The 22,691-nt window shown below is 45.1% G+C and overlaps 1 protein-coding gene across 1 annotated transcript in view; it reads left to right on the top strand.

The window, feature by feature from the left end:
* The window catches only part of LOC126260737 (atrial natriuretic peptide receptor 1-like), a 506,740-nt gene that overhangs the window by 124,376 nt on the left and 359,673 nt on the right, over window positions 1–22,691 (top strand). The window contains exon 7 of the mRNA XM_049958075.1: window positions 7,750–7,841. Coding sequence (XP_049814032.1) covers window positions 7,750–7,841 — 92 coding nt within the window. The remainder of the gene's footprint in view (window positions 1–7,749; window positions 7,842–22,691) is intronic.

The raw sequence follows: 22,691 nt of genomic DNA on the forward strand, positions 1-22,691 counted from the left end.
GTTCACGCAAAGTCTCAATTTTCCCGAAGGTTTTTGCAAAATTACTGAGGGTGATGCCCAGAGCGAAGCCTGCACCCATTCAATTACACCTTGTGATTCCAAATCGTGTAATGTTTTTGCGACCTCATCACGCAATATGTGGGGAACATTGCGTGCTCTGAAAAATTTCGGTTGCGCTTTTACTTTCAGTTCCAAATGTGCTTTATAGTTCTTAGCGCAACCGAGGCCCGGTGCAAAAATGTCTGCAAATTCTTCACAGAGACGAGAAACACTGTCTGAAGGCACAGTCTGGTTCACTGATAGGACCTGATTTACTATAGACAAGTTAAACAACTGAAATAAATCGAAACCAAACAAGTTCACCGCAGAAGAAGAACAAAGGACTTAAAATGACACAAGTTTTGTTTGTCCCTTGTATGTTGCAAGAAGGCTACACTGTCCTAACACAGGGATCTTGTGAGCCGAATAGCTAGTTAACAGTTGCGGCACGCAACGGAGGAGTGCCCAGCAGTTTGTAAGTGTCTTGATTGGTCAGTGAAACTGCAGCCCTGGTATCGAGCTGGAATGGTATCACTTTGCCGTTAATGTCCAAATCCACAAAAAGTTTATTGTCCTGCCGATGACAAGAGCGACTGTCTCGTGCAACGTGAACTGACACTGGTACAGAATCACTTGCGACTTGACAGGAGTTCCGGCGATGTCGACGCACACTATTAGTGGGACGAACAGCGTCACTGTTAGAGAGAGTGGCACTAGGCGGAGTGGAATGAACAATATGAATTTCCATGGGCGACGTGTCACGAGCCTTAGTATTCTTGGTTCGATTCAGATTCCGGCGCAAAGCAAAGGGCCTGGAATGGTTTTGAGCTTCCGATCGCAGCTTTTTCTGGCAAACACTCTCAACATGCCCTTTTTTATTACATAAAAAGCAAATAGCCTGGCGTGACGGGCAATTCTCACGCGAATGTCTAGTAGCACACCGCGGGCATGATTTTAGCACTGCATTTGCTTGCCGGTGCGGTACACGTGGCTGAAAGCCTGGCGGCAGCGGCTCGGTCGTGCGCGAGGACTGTTTACTGTTCCGTGCAGCTCGCCCGGCGCGCCGGTTAACCTGACACACGGTTGGCGAAGTTTCAAATGATTCCTGAGCAAAGTCAAGTGTGTCCTGCCGATCCAATATGTCCAACACTTGTTGAAGGGAGGGCTTGACTAGTTTTAAAATCTGTTCCCGTATACGAACATCAGAAACGTTCTGTGCAACTGCATCACATACCATAGTATCTGAATAAGGGAGTCCACATTGACACTCAAATTCACAATCCCTAGTAAGGCCTTGCAAGGTTGCAACCCACTCCCAATTATTCTGACCTGCCTTATGTTTTGTACGAAAGAAGGTATACCGTTTGGCAACTACATTGACTGATTCTTTGAAATATGCATCTAATGCAGACAAAATTTCGTCGTAGGACAGAGTTGCTACGTTGCGTCGGGGAAATAATTTGACTATCACACGGTACGTGTGCACCCCGACGGAGGACAATAAAAAAGGCTGCCGCTCGTTACCTTGAATTCTGTAGGTGGCTAGATGGAATCCAAATTGGCGTGACCACTCCGTCCAGCTTTCCAGTGCAGCATCAAAAGGACTAAAAGTTGGTGCAACTGCGTGTTGTGGCTGCGTTAGCGGTGGAGCGGCGGCTGCCGCATCGTTTTGCATTGCACGTTGACCCCGGACGAGCTGTCCGAGGGCATCCAGTAACGCCTGCGTCTGCTGATTCTGTAAGCGATAAAATTCGGAGAGTACATCTGGAGATGGTGGCGAAGCCAGTACACAAGTAAATCAGGGCAGTATAGTTACGAACGCAGTGTTGCCTCGTCGCCATTGTTGTGGGTTGGCAGGAGAGCCAACACCGGGTATGAGAGGAAGCCAAAAGGCACGCGTTTTAGCTCATGCAGGCTGGCGTGAGGTCTGGAACAGGACAAGGTAATTAGACTAGAAAAACGGATGTAGCTGGTGGAATACTTAACTTTAATCCATAAATGAAGAGCGTCGCTCTTGACTGTACATGACTCAGTATCAATAGTAACTGGTAATGGCGCCTTGCTAGGTCGTAGCAAAATGACGTAGCTGAAGGCTATGCTAAATATCGTCTCGGCAAATGAAAGCGTATTTTGTCAGTGAACCATCGCTAGCAAAGGCGTCTGTACAACTGGGGCGAGTGCTAGGAAGTCTCTCCAGACCTGCCATGTGGCGGCGCTCGGTCTGCAATCACTGATAGTGGCGGCACGCGGGTCCGACGTATACTAACGGACCGCAGCCGATCTAAAGGCTACCATCTAGCAAGTGTGGTGTCTGGCGGTGACACCACAGATTCGACATGTCCTCGGTAGGTTTCCTGAGGTCCGTGGCACCAGATGTGTACGCGGAGGTAACGCGTTTCCCGTATATTTCGCGCTGCTGGATTAAGGAAGCGAAAATGGGGCCCTAAAGCGTTTTGTTGTGACAAGAAACGTGATTCACCCGACTGGGCGTCACATGTGTACCGCGAATCGCATGTTCCTGCACCAGCATTATACGAGGGTTGAAACTTAAATAGTGACAACTATTTATTCACAACCGGTACAAAAAAAGTTACGTGGTTGCACCTGTTACTGTCCTTCAAAGTAGTCACCATCGTTGTGTAGAACCCGTCGATATCGATGTGGAAAGCGTAGTATATCGTTTGCAGAGTCTGTTCTGTTGATAGTGCAAATGGAGCGGTTTAACTTATGGTGATTCTCGTGGACGACTGTGATGGTGTTATCTGAACGCATTACGTTCCTCCATGGCAGGCCGTCATTGCACAGTATTAATGTTCATTTTTGGAGCATTAGCTGTGACCAGCTTTGCGAAAGAAGCGGCGACACGTTCTGCGCAATTCACCCATCATTTTGCACGACAATGCGGGGACGCATACTGCGCAAGCTGTGGCTGCTCTGTTCGGTCGATGGGATTGGGGAGTACTGTACCATCCACCATACTCCCCGGACTTAGTCCTTGTGACTTTGATTTGATTCCGAAGATGAAGGAACCACTTAGTGGCATTCGCTTCGGAACTGATCCAGAGATTCGACAGGCAGTAGACCGCTCCATTCGCCCCATCAACAGCTCTGCTAACGGTATACTACGCCTTCCACATCGCTGGTAACGGGTTCTACACGACGCTGGTGACTACTTTGAAGGACAGTAGCATTTGAAAACATGTAACTCTTTAAGTTCCAACCCTCGTACTCCGTCAACAGGTCTGTCGCACATCGCTGCCTATCCTGTCTTCAGAGCAGGGAAGCTCGCCTACTTGTGGTTTGACCGACCTTCTACAACTTTCCGAGGCATCACTGCGTAGCAGGAGAAGACAAACCTATGAATCATCTATAGTGGGATTACCTGGATGGCTAGCTGTAGATGGCGATTCTCTGCCGATGACGGGTGCAAATGCAGCAGGAGAAGGCAGTTCACTGCTACAAGACCTCCTTTATTGCGTTTTGCTTACGATCATTAGACTTTGAAGGAGCTGGTATCGAAGGCATGCTAGGCGAATACGCCGTCACAGCGTCTCGCAGTACGATGGCCTCAGGTCCAGCCTTGGTGCACTCCCGACTGGGACCACTGCTGCGCTATTGGAGTATCGTGTTTCATGCCCATTGAGGGGTTGACCAGACGTAACTGCTTCTGGATGAATACGTCGGACTGCGACTCGCCACCAGGGTTACAGGGTGAGTAAGTCCTATGTTGGTACCTCGGTAGAAGCTGAATCTCCCGTGTCGTAGCTTCATGAAGGTTGCAGAATGCTGAGTTGTCCTAACTCCCGAAGGGTCAGGTAGCGGACGGGGATTCGAGGCCCGGTGACAGTAGGGGTGGTGGTGGCATCGGCACGGCACTGCCCGAAACAGAGAGAACGTCACATTGCTGCCAAGCTGTTTGACAATGACGACTGGCCCAGGGGAGGTTTAAACGTAGTTACTCCCAGCTGACTTTGTAGATGGGTCGATGTTTGTACGTCACACAGAAATGTTCTTGAACAGAGGCAATAAGCGAAGTGGCTGTCATTACGTGTAAGTCGGTCAAGTGGGAATTGCTTCCCAAAGGCTGGGTCCAGGGCGCTGATAAGCAAAGTGGTGTCAGAGAAGCAACTTACTCCTCCTGAGAGTTGCAGAGCAACCAGATGTAACGACTGGTGGCAGTCGATGATCATTTTCTGATGTGCTGTTCGTAGGCGCAAGCTCCGCTCCAGTTCCTCTTGTTGAATTAGATTGCTCAGGACAGTAGCACTTGAACAGCCTACAAGGCTTGCCGTTGCAGACATGCTCATTTCCGGTTTTGGGAGACCATAATAATTCGCCCCTTGTCAAAGTATCTTATGTATTTGGATTGACGCAGCATTTGCGGCTGGCACAGTCACTAGAATGCTTGCTCAATCGTCTCTGCTCCGCTTATATGCTCTCGTTACCGCGTCTTGTACCCAAAACGCCACCAGGCAGCAATCAGTCTTGAAACAGGCACTAGACATGTTGTCGCTCATCAGTTCACGTACGGAAAATCATTTTCTTCTTATTTTCTTGGACTTATTTAACGTCTTGACGTAGTTGGCATGTTTATATAGATTTGGCAATGTTAGTGACTGTTGGTGACCGTATGTGCTTCCTGTCGCCTCCCTTGCTCCCTCCCTCCCTTCCCCCCCCCCCCCCTTCCCCCTTGGTCAACTCCTCCGGGGGCGGGACAGAATTGGCGTATCCCAACTGTCTGCGTCTAGCATTACGCCGTGTGACAGAGTGAGATCGTTTTCGACAGTTTTAGAAATGATTGCGAATCACATACATACATCAAAAAAAGTTTTGCATCACCTCGGTTCGGAGAGTTCCGGAACCTGTACAGAAAATTGTAATAGGGATCAACATAATTATCATTTCCGCCCTTTTTATTGCTCATGAAAACCACATACTGCATGTTGTACCACCATACAGCGAGACCTGCAGAGGTAGTGGTCCAGATTGCTGTACACAGCGGTACCTCTAATACCCAGAAGCACGTTCTCTTTCATTGATGCATGCCTGTATCCTTTGTGGCATACTGTCCACAACTTCATCAAGGCACTGTTGGTCCAGATTGTCAGACTCCTCAACGGCGGTTCGGCGTACAATCCTCAGAGTGGTTGGTGGGTGAGGTCATCCATAAACAACCCTTTTCAGTCTATCCCAGGCATGTGCGATAGGGTTCATGTTTGGAGAACATGCTGGCCACTCTAGTCGAGCGATGTCGTTATCCTGAAGGTAGTCATTCACAAGATGTGCACTACGGGGGCGCGAATTGTCATCCATGAAGACGAATGCCTCGTCAATATGCTGCCCATATGGTAGCACTGTCGATCAGAGGATGTAATTCACGTATCGTACAGCCGTTACGGCGCCTTCCATGACACCAGTGGCGTACGTCGGCCCCACATAATGCCACCCCTACACAGCAGGGAACCTCCACCTTGCGGCACTCGCTGGACAGTGTGTCTAATGCGTTCAGCCTGACTGGGTTGCCTCCAGACACGTCTCCAACGATTGTCTGGTTGAAGGAATATGCGACACTTATTGGTGAAGAGAACGTGATGCCAGTCCTGAGCGGTCCATTCGGCATGTTGTTGGGCTCATGTGTACCGAACTGCGTGGTGTCGTGATTGCAAAGACGGACCTCGCCGTGGACGTCCGGAGTGAGGTTGCACATCATGCAGCCTATTGTGCACGAAAAACATTATTGAACATGGTGGCGTTGCTGTGAGGGTTCCTCCGAGCCATAATCCGTAGGTAGCTGTCATGCAGTAGTAGCCCTTGGGCGGCCTGAGCGAGGCATGTTATCGACAGTTCCTGTCTCTCTGTGTCTCCTCCATGACCGAACAACATCGCTTTGGTTCAATCCGAGACAGTTCGCTTGTTAAGAGGCTTCCTGGCACAAAGTAACAATGCGGATGCGAACGAACCGCGGTATTGACCGTCTAGGCATGGTTGAACTACAGAAAGCACGACCGTATAACTCCTTGCTGGTGGAGTAACTGGAAATGATCGACTGTCGGGCCTCCTCCGTCTAATAGGCGTTACTCATGCATGGTTGTTTACATCTTTGGGCGGATTTAGTGACATCTCTGAACAAACGGACTGTGTCTGTGATACAATATCCGTGGTCAACGTCTGTCGTCAGGAGTTCTTAGAACCAGGGAGATGCAAAACTTTTTTGATGTTTGTAACTGAAGTGGGATGTTGATACCAGCCGATATTCACCTAGTCGACCGTAAGAAACCGCATAAGAACGACATCGGCCCTGATTGGCATTTCAGTCTTCGTAATGAATCCACGGAGCGGATTCAGTCGGATCGATTGGGGGCCAGCACAATTCTCTGAATCTCACGAGCAGCGTGCCCACGCGTGCAGCTATCCGGGCAGGTCAGTGTATTTACGGAAAGTAATGCGACGTATTACAATATGTTACATTCGTGTATTTTTGCGCCAAAAACAAAATAACGTAGTTTTCTTCCGTGAGTATTGTATGACCACTCAGCACAGGGCTTGCAAAATTTCAATTACGAAGTGAAGACAGGATTTTTGCGATTATGTGCAGTCCTTAAATGCTTCCCAGTTTTCTGAATGTTGTGTTCTTACTTTTATTGGCTGCCTTAATGAGTTACACAGGCAGTATCATCACATTCGTACGGTGCAACAAGGACATCGTAGCCCCTCCATATCAGTGCCTGCCGTCTGAGGACAAGTCATGGACTCCCTACAAAATTGTGTGTCGTACGGCACCATTGGTCTGATAGCAGGAGGCGCACTATGGAATTAAGGTCCCATGCGTAAGCTGCCACTGACGTTACAACACAAACGGTTGCGTCCGGCGTGTTGCCATGACCACAAACCAGACTGCTGATGAATGGCGTAATTTTTTTCGGTGACACGTCGCCTTGGATGACCACTATTGACGAGTATAGCGGTAATACTGGGAGAGACGCCATACTTCCAATGTTATGGGGAAGCACAATTGCGTTACTCCTAGCGTCACGGTGCGGGCAGCCATCGGGTATGACTTCAGATCACAGGTGAGACTGATTGCTGAATCCCTGATGGCACAACGGTCCGTCACGGGTGTCCTGTGTCCTCATGTTTTACCTCTCATGCAACGGTTCTGTGGTGACACTTTTCATCAGGACAATGCTCCTTCACACATGACACGTGTCTCTGTGAACAGTCTGCCTGATGTTGAAGTACTCTCGTAGCCAGCAAGATTTCCCAAGTACGTCCACGATAGAACATATGTGCGAGAAATTCGAACGCGAACTTCGTCCCAGTAACGGTATCCAGGATACAAAGGACCAGTTAAATGAATTATGGACCAGCTAGCCATGCTTGAGGATACAACGGCTTTATTTCGCTCTTCCCAAAGAATCATTGCATGCATGCAGGCCGGAAGCGGTGCTACGTAATACCGTCACGTGGCCTCATACTGGCAAGTTCTCTGAATATTTGACTCCAATTTTCTGTCGCTTAAATTGCACCATTTACCCTGTGAACTTACGAAGTTGAGTTTACTGTCCTCCTCCACTCCTGGGTGCTCCAGTTTATTTGTCAGGTAGTGTACATTATAAATATGGTAATAATAATAGAAAATTTTTGCCATCAAATATGTATTTAAGAGCAATGAATGAATCATTAGGTGATGATACTCGTTTCGTGTTGCAGGAATCGCAGGCAACGTGTCTATTGATGAGAATGGAGACCGCATCACAGAATATGTGCTGAAAGATTTGAATCCCGTCACACAGCAGTTCGAGGTGAGTAGGAGGAAATTTTGCAAACAGTGACACCGATTTTTTGTGCAGGCCATTATTCGATGCACCCTGTGTTTGTTGAAGATGGTCCAACATGTACACTGAAGCGCCAAAGAAACTGGTATAGGCATTCGTATTCAAATACAGATATATGCAAACAGGCAGACTATGGCGCTGCAGTCGGCAACTCCTATATAAGACAACCAGTCTCTGGCGCAGTTCTTAGGTCGGTTACTGCTACTGCAATGGCAGGTTATCAAGATTTAAGTGAGACTGAACGTGGTATTACAGTCGGCACACGAGCGATGAGTCACAGCATCTCCGAGGTAGCGATGAAGTACGTACTTACCCGTATGACCATTTCACGAATGTACCGTTAACATCAGGAATCCAGTAAAATATCAAATCTCCAACATCGCTGCAGCCGAAAAAACATCCTGCAAGAACGGGACAAACGACGACTGAGGAGAATCGTTCAGCGAGACAGAAGTGCTACCCTCCCACAAATTGATGCAGATTTCAATGCTAGACCACTAAGAAGTGTCAGCGTGCGAACCAGTCAACGAAAATCAGCCATTTGGGTTTTCGGAGCCGAAGTCACACTCGTGTATCGTTGATGAGTGAACGACACGAAGATCTATGCCTCGCCTGGGCCCGTCAATGCCTACATAGGACTGTTGATGACTGGACACATGTTGCCTGGTCGGACTAGTCCCACTTCAGATTGTATCGAGTGGATGGACGTGTAGCGGTATGGAGACAGCCTCGTGAATCCATGGACCGTGAGTGTCAGCAGGGGACTGTTCAAACTGGTGGAGGCTCTGTAATGGTATGCGGCGTGTGCAGTTGGAGTGATATTGGACCCCAGATACTGCTAGATACGACTCTGACAAGTGACACATACGTAAGCATCATGTTTGAACCTGCAACCATTCGGGTCCATTGTGCATTCAGACTGACTTGGGCAATTCTAGCAGTACAATGCGACATCCCACACTTACAGAATTGCTACAGAGTGGCTACAGGAACACTCTTCTGAGCTTAAACTTTTTCGCTGGCCACCAAACTTCCCAGACATTGAACATTATTGAGCATATCTGGGATGCCTTGCAGCGTGCTGTTCAGAAGAGATCGCAGCCCCTCGTACTCTTACTGATTTACGGACAGCTCTGCACGAGTCACGGCGTCAGTTCCCTCCACCACTACTTAAGACATTAGTCGAGACCATACCACGTCGTGTTGCGGCACTTCTGCGTGCTCCCAGGGGCCCTACACGATATTTGGTTGGTGTGCCAGATTCTTTGGCTCTTCAGTGTAGCAGCTTATGTTATGATCTAACTTTTCAGTGAAAAATGTAATTTCGCACAGATTTTCGGACATAATTATTTAAATGCGATAAGTTGTTCTAGCTATGTTAGTTGAAAGGTACACAGTCAAATAGTTAAGGAGCTGTATATTCAATCTATTTTAGAAGCAAACATATATTCCTCAAGATACTACGGAAAAATCTGTACCACTCTGAAAGGCAGGAATCCTATGAGCATAATAGTCCACTCTATTCTCAGTGTTACCGAAAGATATAGGTTTCCAACTTAGTCATGAGTGGAAATGGCGCAAATGTATTAGTTCATCGTTACTCCTGGTGTTTACCATTCAGTTATTCCATACGACTGTTGTTATTTATAATTCGAGAAAGCTAGTACTCAGTTTTACGTATCTTTTTCTTGTTGACATTGTCTTGAGTCAGTGTGTTGAAGTAGGAGTATAATTTAGTATTAAAATGTCGACGAAGTATAGAGCTCATCCAAAAATACATCCACGAGGAGAAAATGCTCACAGTGGATCTGAGGTATTTTATCACCGGTCTTGAATATAAGCTGGCGTTGCATCCTACTTTTGTCAAAGTCAGATTCTCCAATTTTTGACAAAGTAAGATTCTCCAAGCATACCGAGAACATACGGGAATTGAAGCTACCCTGCTGCGTTGAGAAATAGGAAAAAACGCAATTGATGGATCAAATTGACTAAAAGAAGGGATAATTTGATAGGACTCTTTCTGAGACATCCAGACATGCAAGAATTATCAGTTTGGGAATGGAGGGTAGTTTGCGGGGGGGGGGGGGGGGGGGGGGTGAACCTCTCTAGCGAGACAAAGGCTCGAATACAGAATGCAGGTTCAAATGGATGCACTTTGCATTTACTATGAAGAGATGAAGGGGCTTGCACGGTATACAGCAGCGTGGAGAGCTGCTTCAAACCAGGCTTTGGACTGGAGACCATATCAACTACAACAAACTAAAGTATTCACATAGCACCTCCAACATATAGTTACTCATCACATGCTGGTCGTTGGCTGTCGTGAGAAAGGTGCAAGAAATAGTTCAAAAGTGGTGTTTTTTGAGTTGGACAACCCATAAATTGTTCACAGCGTGAATTCCACTTAAACAAAATAAATGTGTAAGTCGCTTCATCCCCTAGCACGATATACGGCTTCAGTATGAATGGGCCACCAGTCGCTGTAGACAATCACACTTTGCTCTGAAGGGGAGAGACACAACCAGAAAACTGACGGGCGAGTAACTTTCGAAGTATCATGTTGTGCAAGCCGAATCGCAGCAAATGAATTAGAACTGTGAATGCGTGTCCGACAAGTGCAAGAGTGACGGGCGGCTGGCCCCTAGTGAGGAAACTTAAACAGCAGTGTCTCAAGTTAGTCTGTGGCTTAAATCCAATACAGAACAGCCACCAACTGAGCAGCTCTCATTGCCTTCCGTACATAATTTCTGAGATCAAAATAGCAAATATAAGCCCATAAAGTATTGTAATATTCGATTGCTAGATGTACAGATTTGCGATTGAAGGGAAAAAATGTGTATTCGTCTGTATGCGAAAGCGAGGAACTTGTGGAAGACTCCAGTACTACTGTTACAATCAAGAAATTGCGAAATTATGAACGTAACAACAGAATCACATTTGTGTTGCCGAGTAACAGTCGGATGTCGTGGATCGCTAGGCGTCCCTTCATGGAGATAGGCATTTTAACTACGCCGCCACAACATATATATTCCCTAACGAAATTCGTCGTAAGCAATCCACCACAATTTCAGGAGAACAGTGGTGTACAGACCTAAAACACTAGAGAAAAAACTGATCTCTATTACCCATTCTGAATGCTGTCAGCGGTTCAGAAAGGAGTTCAGTGGGCAGCAACAAAAAATTCGGAACATTTGCCAAATAACATAAAAGTAAATTTTAAATTCAACTTAAAATGTTTCTCCTTTTCAGCTCCTTTGATTCCATTGACTTAAAAACTGCTAGCCTCAAACAAAAGGACTAAAAAAACAACTCATTTTATGTGTAGGCGCAAGAGTAGGACTCAAAAAATATGTGCTTATTAATGGTAACACTAATCGTGTGTCCATATCTCGTAATCTGATTCGTTACACATAATTTTGAATAAAGAATCGTTGAAATCATGTAGGGAATATGTAACTAACTAACTAGATATAGGTGCAGCTCCCTAACTGGAAAGGTTTCGCTTCCTTTGTACACAATGCCACGTATGATTCGCGAAATGTGACACGTATGTGATACAGGTATTCGTTGAGTGTAGGTGACGGTAATGGGAGTGTGTATTGAGTGTGGTGTCATGTCCTGTTGTGTGATGATGACAGAAGGAACAGGGTCAGATCTTGTTCACGCACATAAGGTAATCTCCTACAATAGCACCAAAGAGGAATCCAAGCATAGCGCCCCCACTCGACCAACGGATCACCATCAACAGAATCACGTGCACTAACTGTGTCACACTGCGGAGGGGTTAGGAATTTAATCAAGGACTTTGAAGTAGAGTTTGCTGATCAGATACTTTATACAACCAGTTCTTCCTCGCTTTATCGGTCAAATACTAGCGGTGAGAGTTTCTTCCCCCGCCAGGGCTCGAACTAGCTACCGCCGAGTCGAGCGCCAACGTTCAGGCGTCCGTAGTAGCCTCGGCTATGAAGATGGGTCCCTCATCAGTGAAAGAATAATATGTTCTCTACGGAAGAAGTATTTTAAGAACCATTTCTGATGAGTAATAATACGGTACGAAGGAAGGATGCTGCAGAAACGATGTTGCCAAAAAAACTGTTGTTTCAGTTTTCCAGTGCAAATACTGGTTGGATGCTGTTCTTCACGTTGCACCCCAATAGGAAGCTTGTGATTCTTAACCTCACGGTATTTCTTTCCTGATCGTGACTAATACATGCAGCAAATTTCACTGAAATCGTTCCAGCGGTTTAGGATGAGCTTTGTTCCCTTAGCTTAGCTCACGTACGTGCATGTCAAATATATTTCACATATAGTTAAAATATTTTACACGCATTTGTAGCCGGCCGCGGTGGTCTAGCGGTTCTGGCGCTGCAGTCCGGAACCGCGGGACTGCTACGGTCGCAGGTTCGAATCCTGCCTCGGGCATGGGTGTGTGTGATGTCCTTAGGTTAGTTAGGTTTAAGTAGTTCTAAGTTCTAGGGGACTTATGACCTAAGATGTTGAGTCCCATAGTGCTCAGAGCCATTTGAACCATTTTGAACCAACGCATTTGTACATTTTATTTTACCTGTATCTCTAGCGGATTTCGCCCTGCAGTTTTAATGTTCACGTAGCTCAATCTTTTTGATGTCGTATGTTCCGAAATCTGTGTCGTACACCGATATAATTTTGCAGGTAAATCCATCGGCATATGTATCTACTTCAAATAGTTCAAATGGCTCTGAGCACTATGGGACTTAACATCTGAGGTCATCAGTCCCCTAGAACTTAGAACTACTTAAACATAACTAACCTAAGGACATCACACATACCCATGCCCGAGGCAGGATTCGAACCTGCGACCGTAGCGGTCGTGCGGTTCCAGACTGAAGCTCCTAGAACCACGCGGCCATACCGGCCGGCACTGTAAGTTGTCAAGAAGTACAGTAATAAATTAAATCGTCATGCCTCATGCTGAAATTTTTCTACATGCTCACCAAAAATGTAGCAAGCGACAAACATTTTCCGTTTCATTATTTTATGGGGGTTGCCAGGGAGAAATAGATTTGAAATTATGTGTAAAGTTTGCTGAAGTCAGTAACTGCATTCATTCTCAAAGAGTGTATGAATAAAGTCTGGACACTCGCGTGTCGTGGCCTACACATCTTTTTCATGCCCGACCCCACTCTTTGACAGGCGGGTAGTGGTTACCCCCACAACGATAGTTTCAAAATGGCTATAAGCACTATGAGACTTAAGATCTGAGATCATCAGTCCCCTAGACTTAGAACTACTTAAACCTAACTAACCTAAGGACATCACACACATCCATGCCCGAGGCAGGATTCGAACTTGCGACCGTAGCAGCAGCGCGGTTCCGGATTTTTTCTCCTGCCATCGTTCGTTACTTTGTTGATTAATTACCAAAACTCGCTCTACTTTCTTATATAAGTCCCTCAGCATCTCCAGGTTTCGAACACGTTTTACGTGTAATGATTTTCATCTTATAATATCACTTCAAGAGATTATAGGTTCCACGCCCTTAACCGTCACTCACACAATTACGACGCCATTGGCAGATTTTAAAGGTGTTGTTTACTCACCCCAAAATAGTTCCCCTTTTCCATTTTTCTCCTTAGTTTCCATTACTGCCTCGTCTCTTACATATCGAGTAACATGAGGGACAGTCTTCAACGCAGCAGCACTCTTTTTGCTTCTACTGACATTCTCGCATGTTCATCGAGCCCTGTAGCTGCAGTGTACTGCAATCTGTTGCTCCATATTGCTTTACCGATAACGTCAAAATCTGAAAGAATATTTTTCATTAAACGTCGTCTGAAGCAAAATTCCATCAACAGTATTAAAATCCTCCAGAGAGCCAACAACGAAACAACTGCTTCACCTGGTATGTAGGGTGTTTGAGACAGGCGAAATAGCGTGAGACTTCAAGAAGAATTTAATATTCCCAATATCTAAGAAGGCAGCCGACAGGTTTAGATCACAATATCACCCGTTTAAGCAGTCGTGCTTGCAAAATAATAACGCTAACATCCCACAGAAAAATGGAAGGAGTGGTTAATCCTAACTTGGGGACAGATCAGTTAGTGTATTTATATCGTTTTTAGCTTTAGAAAAAGCTTTTTAAAATTTTGAGTATAGTTTTCTCTTCGAAATCTTGATGGTATTTTTGGGAGCGAAAAGTCTGTGTGGAATTCTACAGTAGATACTATAACACTACCGCGGATTAATAATTACCAGAAATGGTTTAAACCTGCACAGTATTGTGTTACCCCCTGGAAGGAGTTTCGAATTTGACCGTGTGTTACCTAACAGAAAGAGGGTATCGAACATGAAATTCGTAAGAGTAGCAGTTTGTAGACAACAGAAAGACTAAAATTTGGTAAGAATTTACAGAAACAGATTTAATATAATTGAAATAATAAAATGGTCGCCAGCCTAATTGAGCATAATAATGTGAAAACATTATTTTCAATAGATTTACATATACTCTGGCAAAAGTGACTTTCATAGATTCTTTCTCAGAAAAGTGCAAGGAACACCTACAATAACCAGACAAAACTACACAGTGGGTAGCAGTAGCACTCAATTGCAAAGACTAGCATTCACAGAAACAAAATAGAGACTTCATCCCTGCTGACTACAATCACTACTTCAGTCTTTAAATAATTCAGCACAAAAAAATGTTCACTCAAAGACTAAAACGAGACTAAATAACATGCCATCAGAGTTCAATTTAGGTTAACACACTTATACATAATACAAATGCAATAAAATTCACAATACTCACATTCCATATGCATTCCACTTTGTCAATGTTTCAGTTTCATTAACAGAAACCTACTCTCAGTTTGACTTATTCTGTTAATAAATATTATAGTGGAATCCTTCAAACTGGCCACTCCTTTATCCACCAATAAGCACACTTTAAGGAAAATCCGCGCATTATAATAAATGCTGAAATACAACCCCACTTAAGATCATTTAGCCCTCAATGCTTGAAAACGATATACACTCGCAATATTCTTATCTGCATTGCTAAGTTCAAATTAAACCAGTTATTCGAAACGTTTCTAATTTTTCTGTCTCTTTTATCACTTGTGAAGCAAGTGATTTTAACCAATCACATTTAGATTCATTAGTACTAACCATTTGGCACTTTCGTATTGAAATATTTCATAATAAATCAAAAACTTTTCATCTGTTAAATATTATGTGCCCCTTATATTACTCGTGAAGCGAGTAGTTTTTAACTCACAATCTTAATGTTCCTACATATTAAACAATGACACGTGTAAATTAGAAGCTATTCACAGTAAATTTGAGCTTTTCATAAATTCAACGTAAAATAAAATAGATTAAAATTGCAATCTTTCACAAACGGGATCCTCGGACTTAAAATTCTTTGAGAAAAGGACCCACTTGGTTGATTGAAAGGGAACTTTTCATGGTTCAAATACCAGTTTTTGCAACACTTGGATTATTATTGCAAAATTAAACAAACACACACACACAAACACACTGGTTCATGCTGATGTACAGTTCTAACCTCCTGAAGTTGTTGGAGCAGTGGCGCAATAGCGGTGCCGAGCACGTGGCGGCTACCTGGTCTCTCCTCTGGCGGATTATTGCTCCATTTCATTTCTTCTTGGCAACGTAAATATTAATTTTACAGCCACTCCCAGTGAAAGAGCACCCTTTTATAGCAGTAACCACATCCGAGGCCGTTCCATCATAGATGAGGATACCGAACGCCTAGCTCGGCACCTGCGGTGTTGACTCCACAACTGCTGGCCGCTGACTACCTCTCTCGCTTCCCGCTCAGACTGAGTGCGAATCCCACCTTTTAGCTCGCACCACACCATTTTCGTAGCGAAGGGCAATCACTATGTCTTTTAACATTATACACTCCTGGAAATTGAAATAAGAACACCGTGAATTCATTGTCCCAGGAAGGGGAAACTTTATTGACACATTCCTGGGGTCAGATACATCACATGATCACACTGACAGAACCACAGGCACATAGACACAGGCAACAGAGCATGCACAATGTCGGCACTAGTACAGTGTATATCCACCTTTCGCAGCAATGCAGGCTGCTATTCTCCCATGGAGACGATCGTAGAGATGCTGGATGTAGTCCTGTGGAACGGCTTGCCATGCCATTTCCACCTGGCGCCTCAGTTGGACCAGCGTTCGTGCTGGACGTGCAGACCGCGTGAGACGACGCTTCATCCAGTCCCAAACATGCTCAATGGGGGACAGATCCGGAGATCTTGCTAGCCAGGGTAGTTGACTTACACCTTCTAGAGCACGTTGGGTGGCACGGGATACATGCGGACGTGCATTGTCCTGTTGGAACAGCAAGTTCCCTTGCCGGTCTAGGAATGGTAGAACGATGGGTTCGATGACGGTTTGGATGTACCGTGCACTATTCAGTGTCCCCTCGACGATCACCAGTGGTGTACGGCCAGTGTAGGAGATCGCTCCCCACACCATGATGCCGGGTGTTGGCCCTGTGTGCCTCGGTCGTATGCAGTCCTGATTGTGGCGCTCACCTGCACGGCGCCAAACACGCATACGACCATCATTGGCACCAAGGCAGAAGCGACTCTCATCGCTGAAGACGACACGTCTCCATTCGTCCCTCCATTCACGCCTGTCGCGACACCACTGGAGGCGGGCTGCACGATGTTGGGGCGTGAGCGGAAGACGGCCTAAAGGTATGCGGGACCGTAGCCCAGCTTCATGGAGACGGTTGCGAATGGTCCTCGCCGATACCCCAGGAGCAACAGTGTCCCTAATTTGCTGGGAAGTGGCGGTGCGGTCCCCTACGGCACTGCGTAGGATCCTACGGTCTTGGCGTGCATCCGTGCGTCGCTGCGGTCCGGTCCCAGGTCGACGGGCACGTGCACCTTCCGCCGACCACTGGCGACAACATCGATGTACTGTGGAGACCTCACGCCCCACGTGTTGAGCAATTCGGCGGTACGTCCACCCGGCCTCCCGCATGCCCACTATACGCCCTCGCTCAAAGTCCGTCAACTGCACATACGGTTCACGTCCACGCTGTCGCGGCATGCTACCAGTGTTAAAGACTGCGATGGAGCTCCGTATGCCACGGCAAACTGGCTGACACTGACGGCGGCGGTGCACAAATGCTGCGCAGCTAGCGCCATTCGACGGCCAACACCGCAGGTCCTGCTGTGTCCGCTGTGCCGTGCGTGTGATCATTGCTTGTACAGCCCTCTCGCAGTGTCCGGAGCAAGTATGGTGGGTCTGACACACCGGTGTCAATGTGTTCTTTTTTCCATTTCCAGGAGTGTATAATACAAAGTCCCTAAGTATGAACCAGTTTTTGCATTGCAATTTCTCATATATAAACAAACATATTTAATAAAATTCCATTATTTAAGCACACTAATACGTTAAAAGATTTATACATTATAAAGTAACACCTCCCTCCAGTGATCTAAAGAACTTAACTAGTAACGAGTAAACACTTTTAAAATAAAGTTATACTACACATAATTACACATAATCGATAACGGTGTTACAATACCATTTTATAAATTTTCTCTAAGATTGTGCCGACGTGGTATTCATGTTAACCTTAGCTGATCGAATGTCAAGCTTGTTCTTAGAGTAAAATTGTTTGCTCACAGCTAAAACTGACTCATAGGTGTCAAAAGTAAGAGCAGAACGGAATAATGATGGCGGACATGTGAACAATTTCTGAGTATTTTTGTATGAGCATCCCGCGGCATCAAGTGGCCATTGTCAGGGTAACAACGTAATGTTGATTTACGTGGTTTGTTATTCCAGTTATTTTAATTTTGTCGAACTACCTTTATAAAGATGAAATAAACAATAGTAATGAGTCATCATAACCCGCAATTGCTGTTCATATAACGTTCAAATACAATTGTGTGGCTTCTACTCAGAGCTGGGCTGTGCGAACAGTTCAGAATACCCTCGTTTTGCCAATCTGCCATTAGATGCATGAGGTGCATATTTCGCATCTATCCATACTTCTGTGTCTCACAGTCACCGAACAACTAACATGGCCTGAAAAATAAAAACGGGCATTGCTTTTTAAGCATCAAGGACTGTGGTACACGCGAAATGTATTCGCTCTTGGGAATATGGAATACCATCAGCTATATAACGGAATCACGACAGTGATAATTAGTGCCAGACTGGGGCCCGAATGCGGATTTCCAGTTTACCGTGAGCGGTCCTCTTGCCATTTGGCTATCCGTCCACGACTCACAGCCAGACTCAAACTTCCATATGTCGTCAACCATGTGTCCACAACCTGTACTCGCACATCCATTACGTACACTATGTGATCAAAAGTATCCGGACACTTGGATGAAAATGACTTACAACTTCGTGGCACCATCCATCGGTAATGCTGTAATTCAGTATGGTGTTGGCCCACCCTTAGCCTTGATGACAGCTTCCACTCTCGCAGGCATACGTTCAATCAGGTGATGGAAGTTTCTTGGGGAATGGCAGCCCATTCTTTACGGAGTGCTGAACTGAGGAGAGGTATCGATGTTGGTCGGTGACGCCTGGCACGAAGTCGGCGTTCCAAAACATCCCAAAGGTGTTCTATAGGATTCAGGTCTCTGTGCAGGCTAGTCCATTACAGGGATGTTATTGTAGTGTAATCACTCCGCCACAGGCCGTTTATTATGAGCAGATGCTCGATCATGTTGAAAGATGCATTCGCCATCTCCGAATTGCTCTTCAACAGTGGAAAGCAAGAACATGCTGCGATAGTGCCACGCAAAACAACCAGGGGGTGGAAGCCTCCTCCATGGAAAACACGACCACACCGTAACACCACCTCCTCCGAATTTTACTGTTGGCACTGCACACGCTGGCAGATGACGTTCACCGGGCATTCGCCATACCCACACCATGCCATCGGATCGCCACATAGCGTAACGTGATTCGTCACTTTATACATCGGTTCTCCACTGTTCAACCGTCCACTGTTTACGCTCCGTACAGCAACCGAGGCATCGTTTGGCATTTACCGGCGTGATGTGTGGGTTATTAGCAGCCGCTCGACCAAGAAATCCAAGTTTTTTCACCGCCTGCCTAAGAGTCATAGTACTTGCAGTTGATCCTGATACAGTTAGGAATTCCTGTGTATTGGTCTGGATAGATGTCTGCCCATTACACAATACGACCCTCTTCAACTGTCGGCGGTCTCTGTCAGTCAACAGACGGGGTCGGCCTTTACGCTTTAGTGATGTACGTGTCCCTTTATGTTTCCACTTCACTATCGGAAACAGCGGCCCTAGGGATGTTTACAAGTGTGGATTACTCTCGTACAGACGTATGACACAAGTGATACCGATTTATCTGACCACGTTCAAAGTTCCGTGGAGCGCCCCATTCTGCTCTCTCACGATGTCTAATGACTACTAATGTCGCTGATATGGAGTACCTGTCACTAGGTGGTAACACAATGCACCTAATATCAAAAACGTATGTTTTTGGGGATGTGCGGATACTTTTGATCATTTAGTGAATATTCGCGTACAGGGGAGCCATTTTACGTGAAAGTCGCTTGCGCGGCGTCGGTGGAGAAATACGATATTGCAGTGCCTGTATTATTCCAAATTACGATGTAAAGTTTCTTCGGATATGCATGTACGAAGGAACTTTGTACTGTAATTTGAAATGTCTCAGGCACTGCAACATCGTACATGGTACATGTTTCCCAGCAAGACACATAGCGCATAAAGTTGACGTTTGTACAGTTGTGTCGGTCTTTTCAGTGCAAGAGAGATACAAAGATGAAAGGGAATTTGAAATCAACGAAATGCAGTTACTCTGTAACAGCCTACCAGAGACCACGGATTCATTTTATTAAAATATTAAGAAAATTTCGCTGATGAGTCTCCGAAATGTTGTAGCTAGAGTTTTGTTTCATCCTATACTTGGTGATTCAGGAGGATTAGTTAATACTCCATATTACCTGAAAAAAATCCATGAAACATTCATCTCATTTTTAATGCTTACGGGGTACAGCTGTTAGAAAATACCCAAATAAATAATCACAGAAACGTGTAATCAAAGGTAAGTGTCTAAATTCAAAGGTGATTTTGGCAAAGCCCACTTCCGACCATAGCACTCGCGAATTCTCTATGCACCTCCACTATAGCCCTCCTGATGTCATCTGAACTGAGAAGCACAATTCATCATCGGAACGATCAAGTCATCCCTTGAGTTTACTTTTATTTTCCTATAGACTTACCTTTTAAGTTTCCCTAGAGGCAAAATTCTGAACGGGTATGATCTGGGGACACTGATGACCAATAAACGGGACCATTTCAGCCGATCCATTTCCAGAGCATTTTACGTTCAGGTGATGTGTTACCTGACAACTAGAATGTGCAAACGTCCCGTCATTCTGTATCGACATACTCAGGTTTTCAAGTTTTTCTTATATTTTTTCAGGAAGAAAAATAAATAAACTGTTTTTTTTATTCTACTTGCATGACGCTGACCCTGCTGATAAGAATTAATGAGAAGGATAGGGGATGCCGTATGTTACGTCCATCATGTTCTCTTATGTAGAGCACCAATATGTGTAGTAATGTGCGTGTGCTTGTTGAAGGAACATCTTCTACCAAAAAAATGTTCAAATGTGTTTCAAATGTTATGGGACTTAACTGCTAAGGTCATCAGTCCCTATGCTTACAGACTACTTAACCTAAATTAACCTAAGGACAAACACACACACCGATGCCCGAGGAAGGACTCGAACCTCCACCGGGACCAGCCGCACAGTCCATGACTGCAGCGCCTTGGACCGCAAGGCTAATCCCGCGCGGCTCATCTTCTACCAAGTGAAAAATGTCTACTCCTTCATCTCCGCTCTGTTCGTCTGGACATTCAGATGAAATGTGGCTCCTGGACGCTGCACCCGTCTCACGCACGAGTAAACACTCTTGAATCAGGTTCTCTGTGGTTAGGAAGTCACACAACGTATTCTTCACAAGCAGCAGCGTTTCCATTACAAGACCCGTGCACAAACACGGTATATCGGCGTACTCAGCATTTGTGACTGAATCGGCCAAGAATTCACAGTCGCAGATTAAAAATTCACTTACGTAAAGGCATGCACAACTCCACAATATAACTTGAAAACAAAAAGGAAATTCCATTAGTAAAACCATCTTAACTGGAGTTCCACCACGTGGAATGAAACCGTATCTTATTTACCAGCTGTGTCTCTGTAACCACTAGAACCTGTTCAGTTACGGACCATGACGAGTTAAAATATCCAAACGAATATAAATGATATGAACTTACGTTAAGTCGGTGTACTGCAGTATCGACATGTTATGTTTGGCGTCCTCTTGGGTAAAATATTCCGGAGGTACAATAGTCCCCCATTCGGATCTCCGGGCGGGGACTACTCAAGAGGATGTCGTTATCAGGAGAAAGAAAACTGGCGTTCTACGGATCGGAATGTGGAATGTCAGATCCCTTAATCGGGCAGGTAGGTTAGAAAATTTAAAACGGGGAAATGGATGGGTTGAAGTTAGATATAGTGGGAATTAGTGAAGTTCGGTGACAGGAGGAACAAGACTTCTGGTCAGGTGACTACAGGATTATAAACACAAAATCAAATAGGGGTAATGCAGGAGTAGGTTTAATAATGAATAGGAAAATAGGAATGCGGGTAAGCTACTACAAACAGCATAGTGAACGCATTATTGTGGCCAAGATAGAAACGAAGCCCACACCTACTACAGTAGTACAAGTTTATATGCCAACTAGCTCTGCAGATGACGAAGAAATTGAAGAAATGTATGATGAAATAAAAGAAATTATTCAGATTGTGAAGGGAGACGAAAATTTAATACTCATGGGTGACTGGAATTCGAGTTTAGGAAAATGGAGAGAAGGAAACATAGTAGGTGAATATGGATTAGGGCTAAGAAATGAAAGAGGAAGCCGCCTGGTAGAATTTTGCACAGAGCACAACATAATCATAGCTAACACTTCGTTTAAGAATCATGAAAGAAGGTAGTATACATGGAAGAACCCTGGAGATACTAAAAGGTATCAGATAGATTATATAATGGTAAGACAGAGATTTAGGAACCAGGTTTTAAATTGTAAGACATTTCCAGGGGCAGATGTGGACTCTGACCACAATCTATTGGTTATGACCTGTACATTAAAACTGAAGAAACTGCAAAAAGGTGGGAATTTAAGGAGATGGGACCTGGATAAACTGAAAGAACCAGAGGCTGTACAGAGTTTCAGGGAGAGCATAAGGGAACAATTGACAGGAATGGGCGAAAGAACTACAGTAGAAGAAGAATGGGTAGCTCTGAGGGATGAAGTAGCGAAGGCAGCAGAGGATCAAGTAGGTAAAAAGACGAGGGCTAGTAGAAATCCTCGGGTAACAGAAGAAATATTGAATTTAATTGATGAAAGGAGAAAATATAAAAATGCAGTAAATGAAGCAGGCAAAAAGGAATACAAACGTCTCAAAAATGAGATCGACAGGAAGTGCAAAATGACTAAGCAGGGATCGCTAGAGGACAAATGTAAGGATGTAGAGGCCTATCTCACTAGGGGTAAGATAGATACTGCCTACAGGAAAATTGAAGAGACCTTTGGAGAGAAGAGAACCACTTGTATGAATATCAAGAGCTCAGATGGAAATCTAAGCAAAGAAGGGAAGGCAGAAAGATGGAAGGAGTATATAGAGGGTTTATACAAGGGCGATGTACTTGAGGTCAATATTATGGAAATGGAAGAGGATGTAGATGAAGATGA

Source organism: Schistocerca nitens, chromosome 5 (genome assembly GCF_023898315.1).
Source record: "Schistocerca nitens isolate TAMUIC-IGC-003100 chromosome 5, iqSchNite1.1, whole genome shotgun sequence".
NCBI lineage: Eukaryota > Metazoa > Arthropoda > Insecta > Orthoptera > Acrididae > Schistocerca > Schistocerca nitens.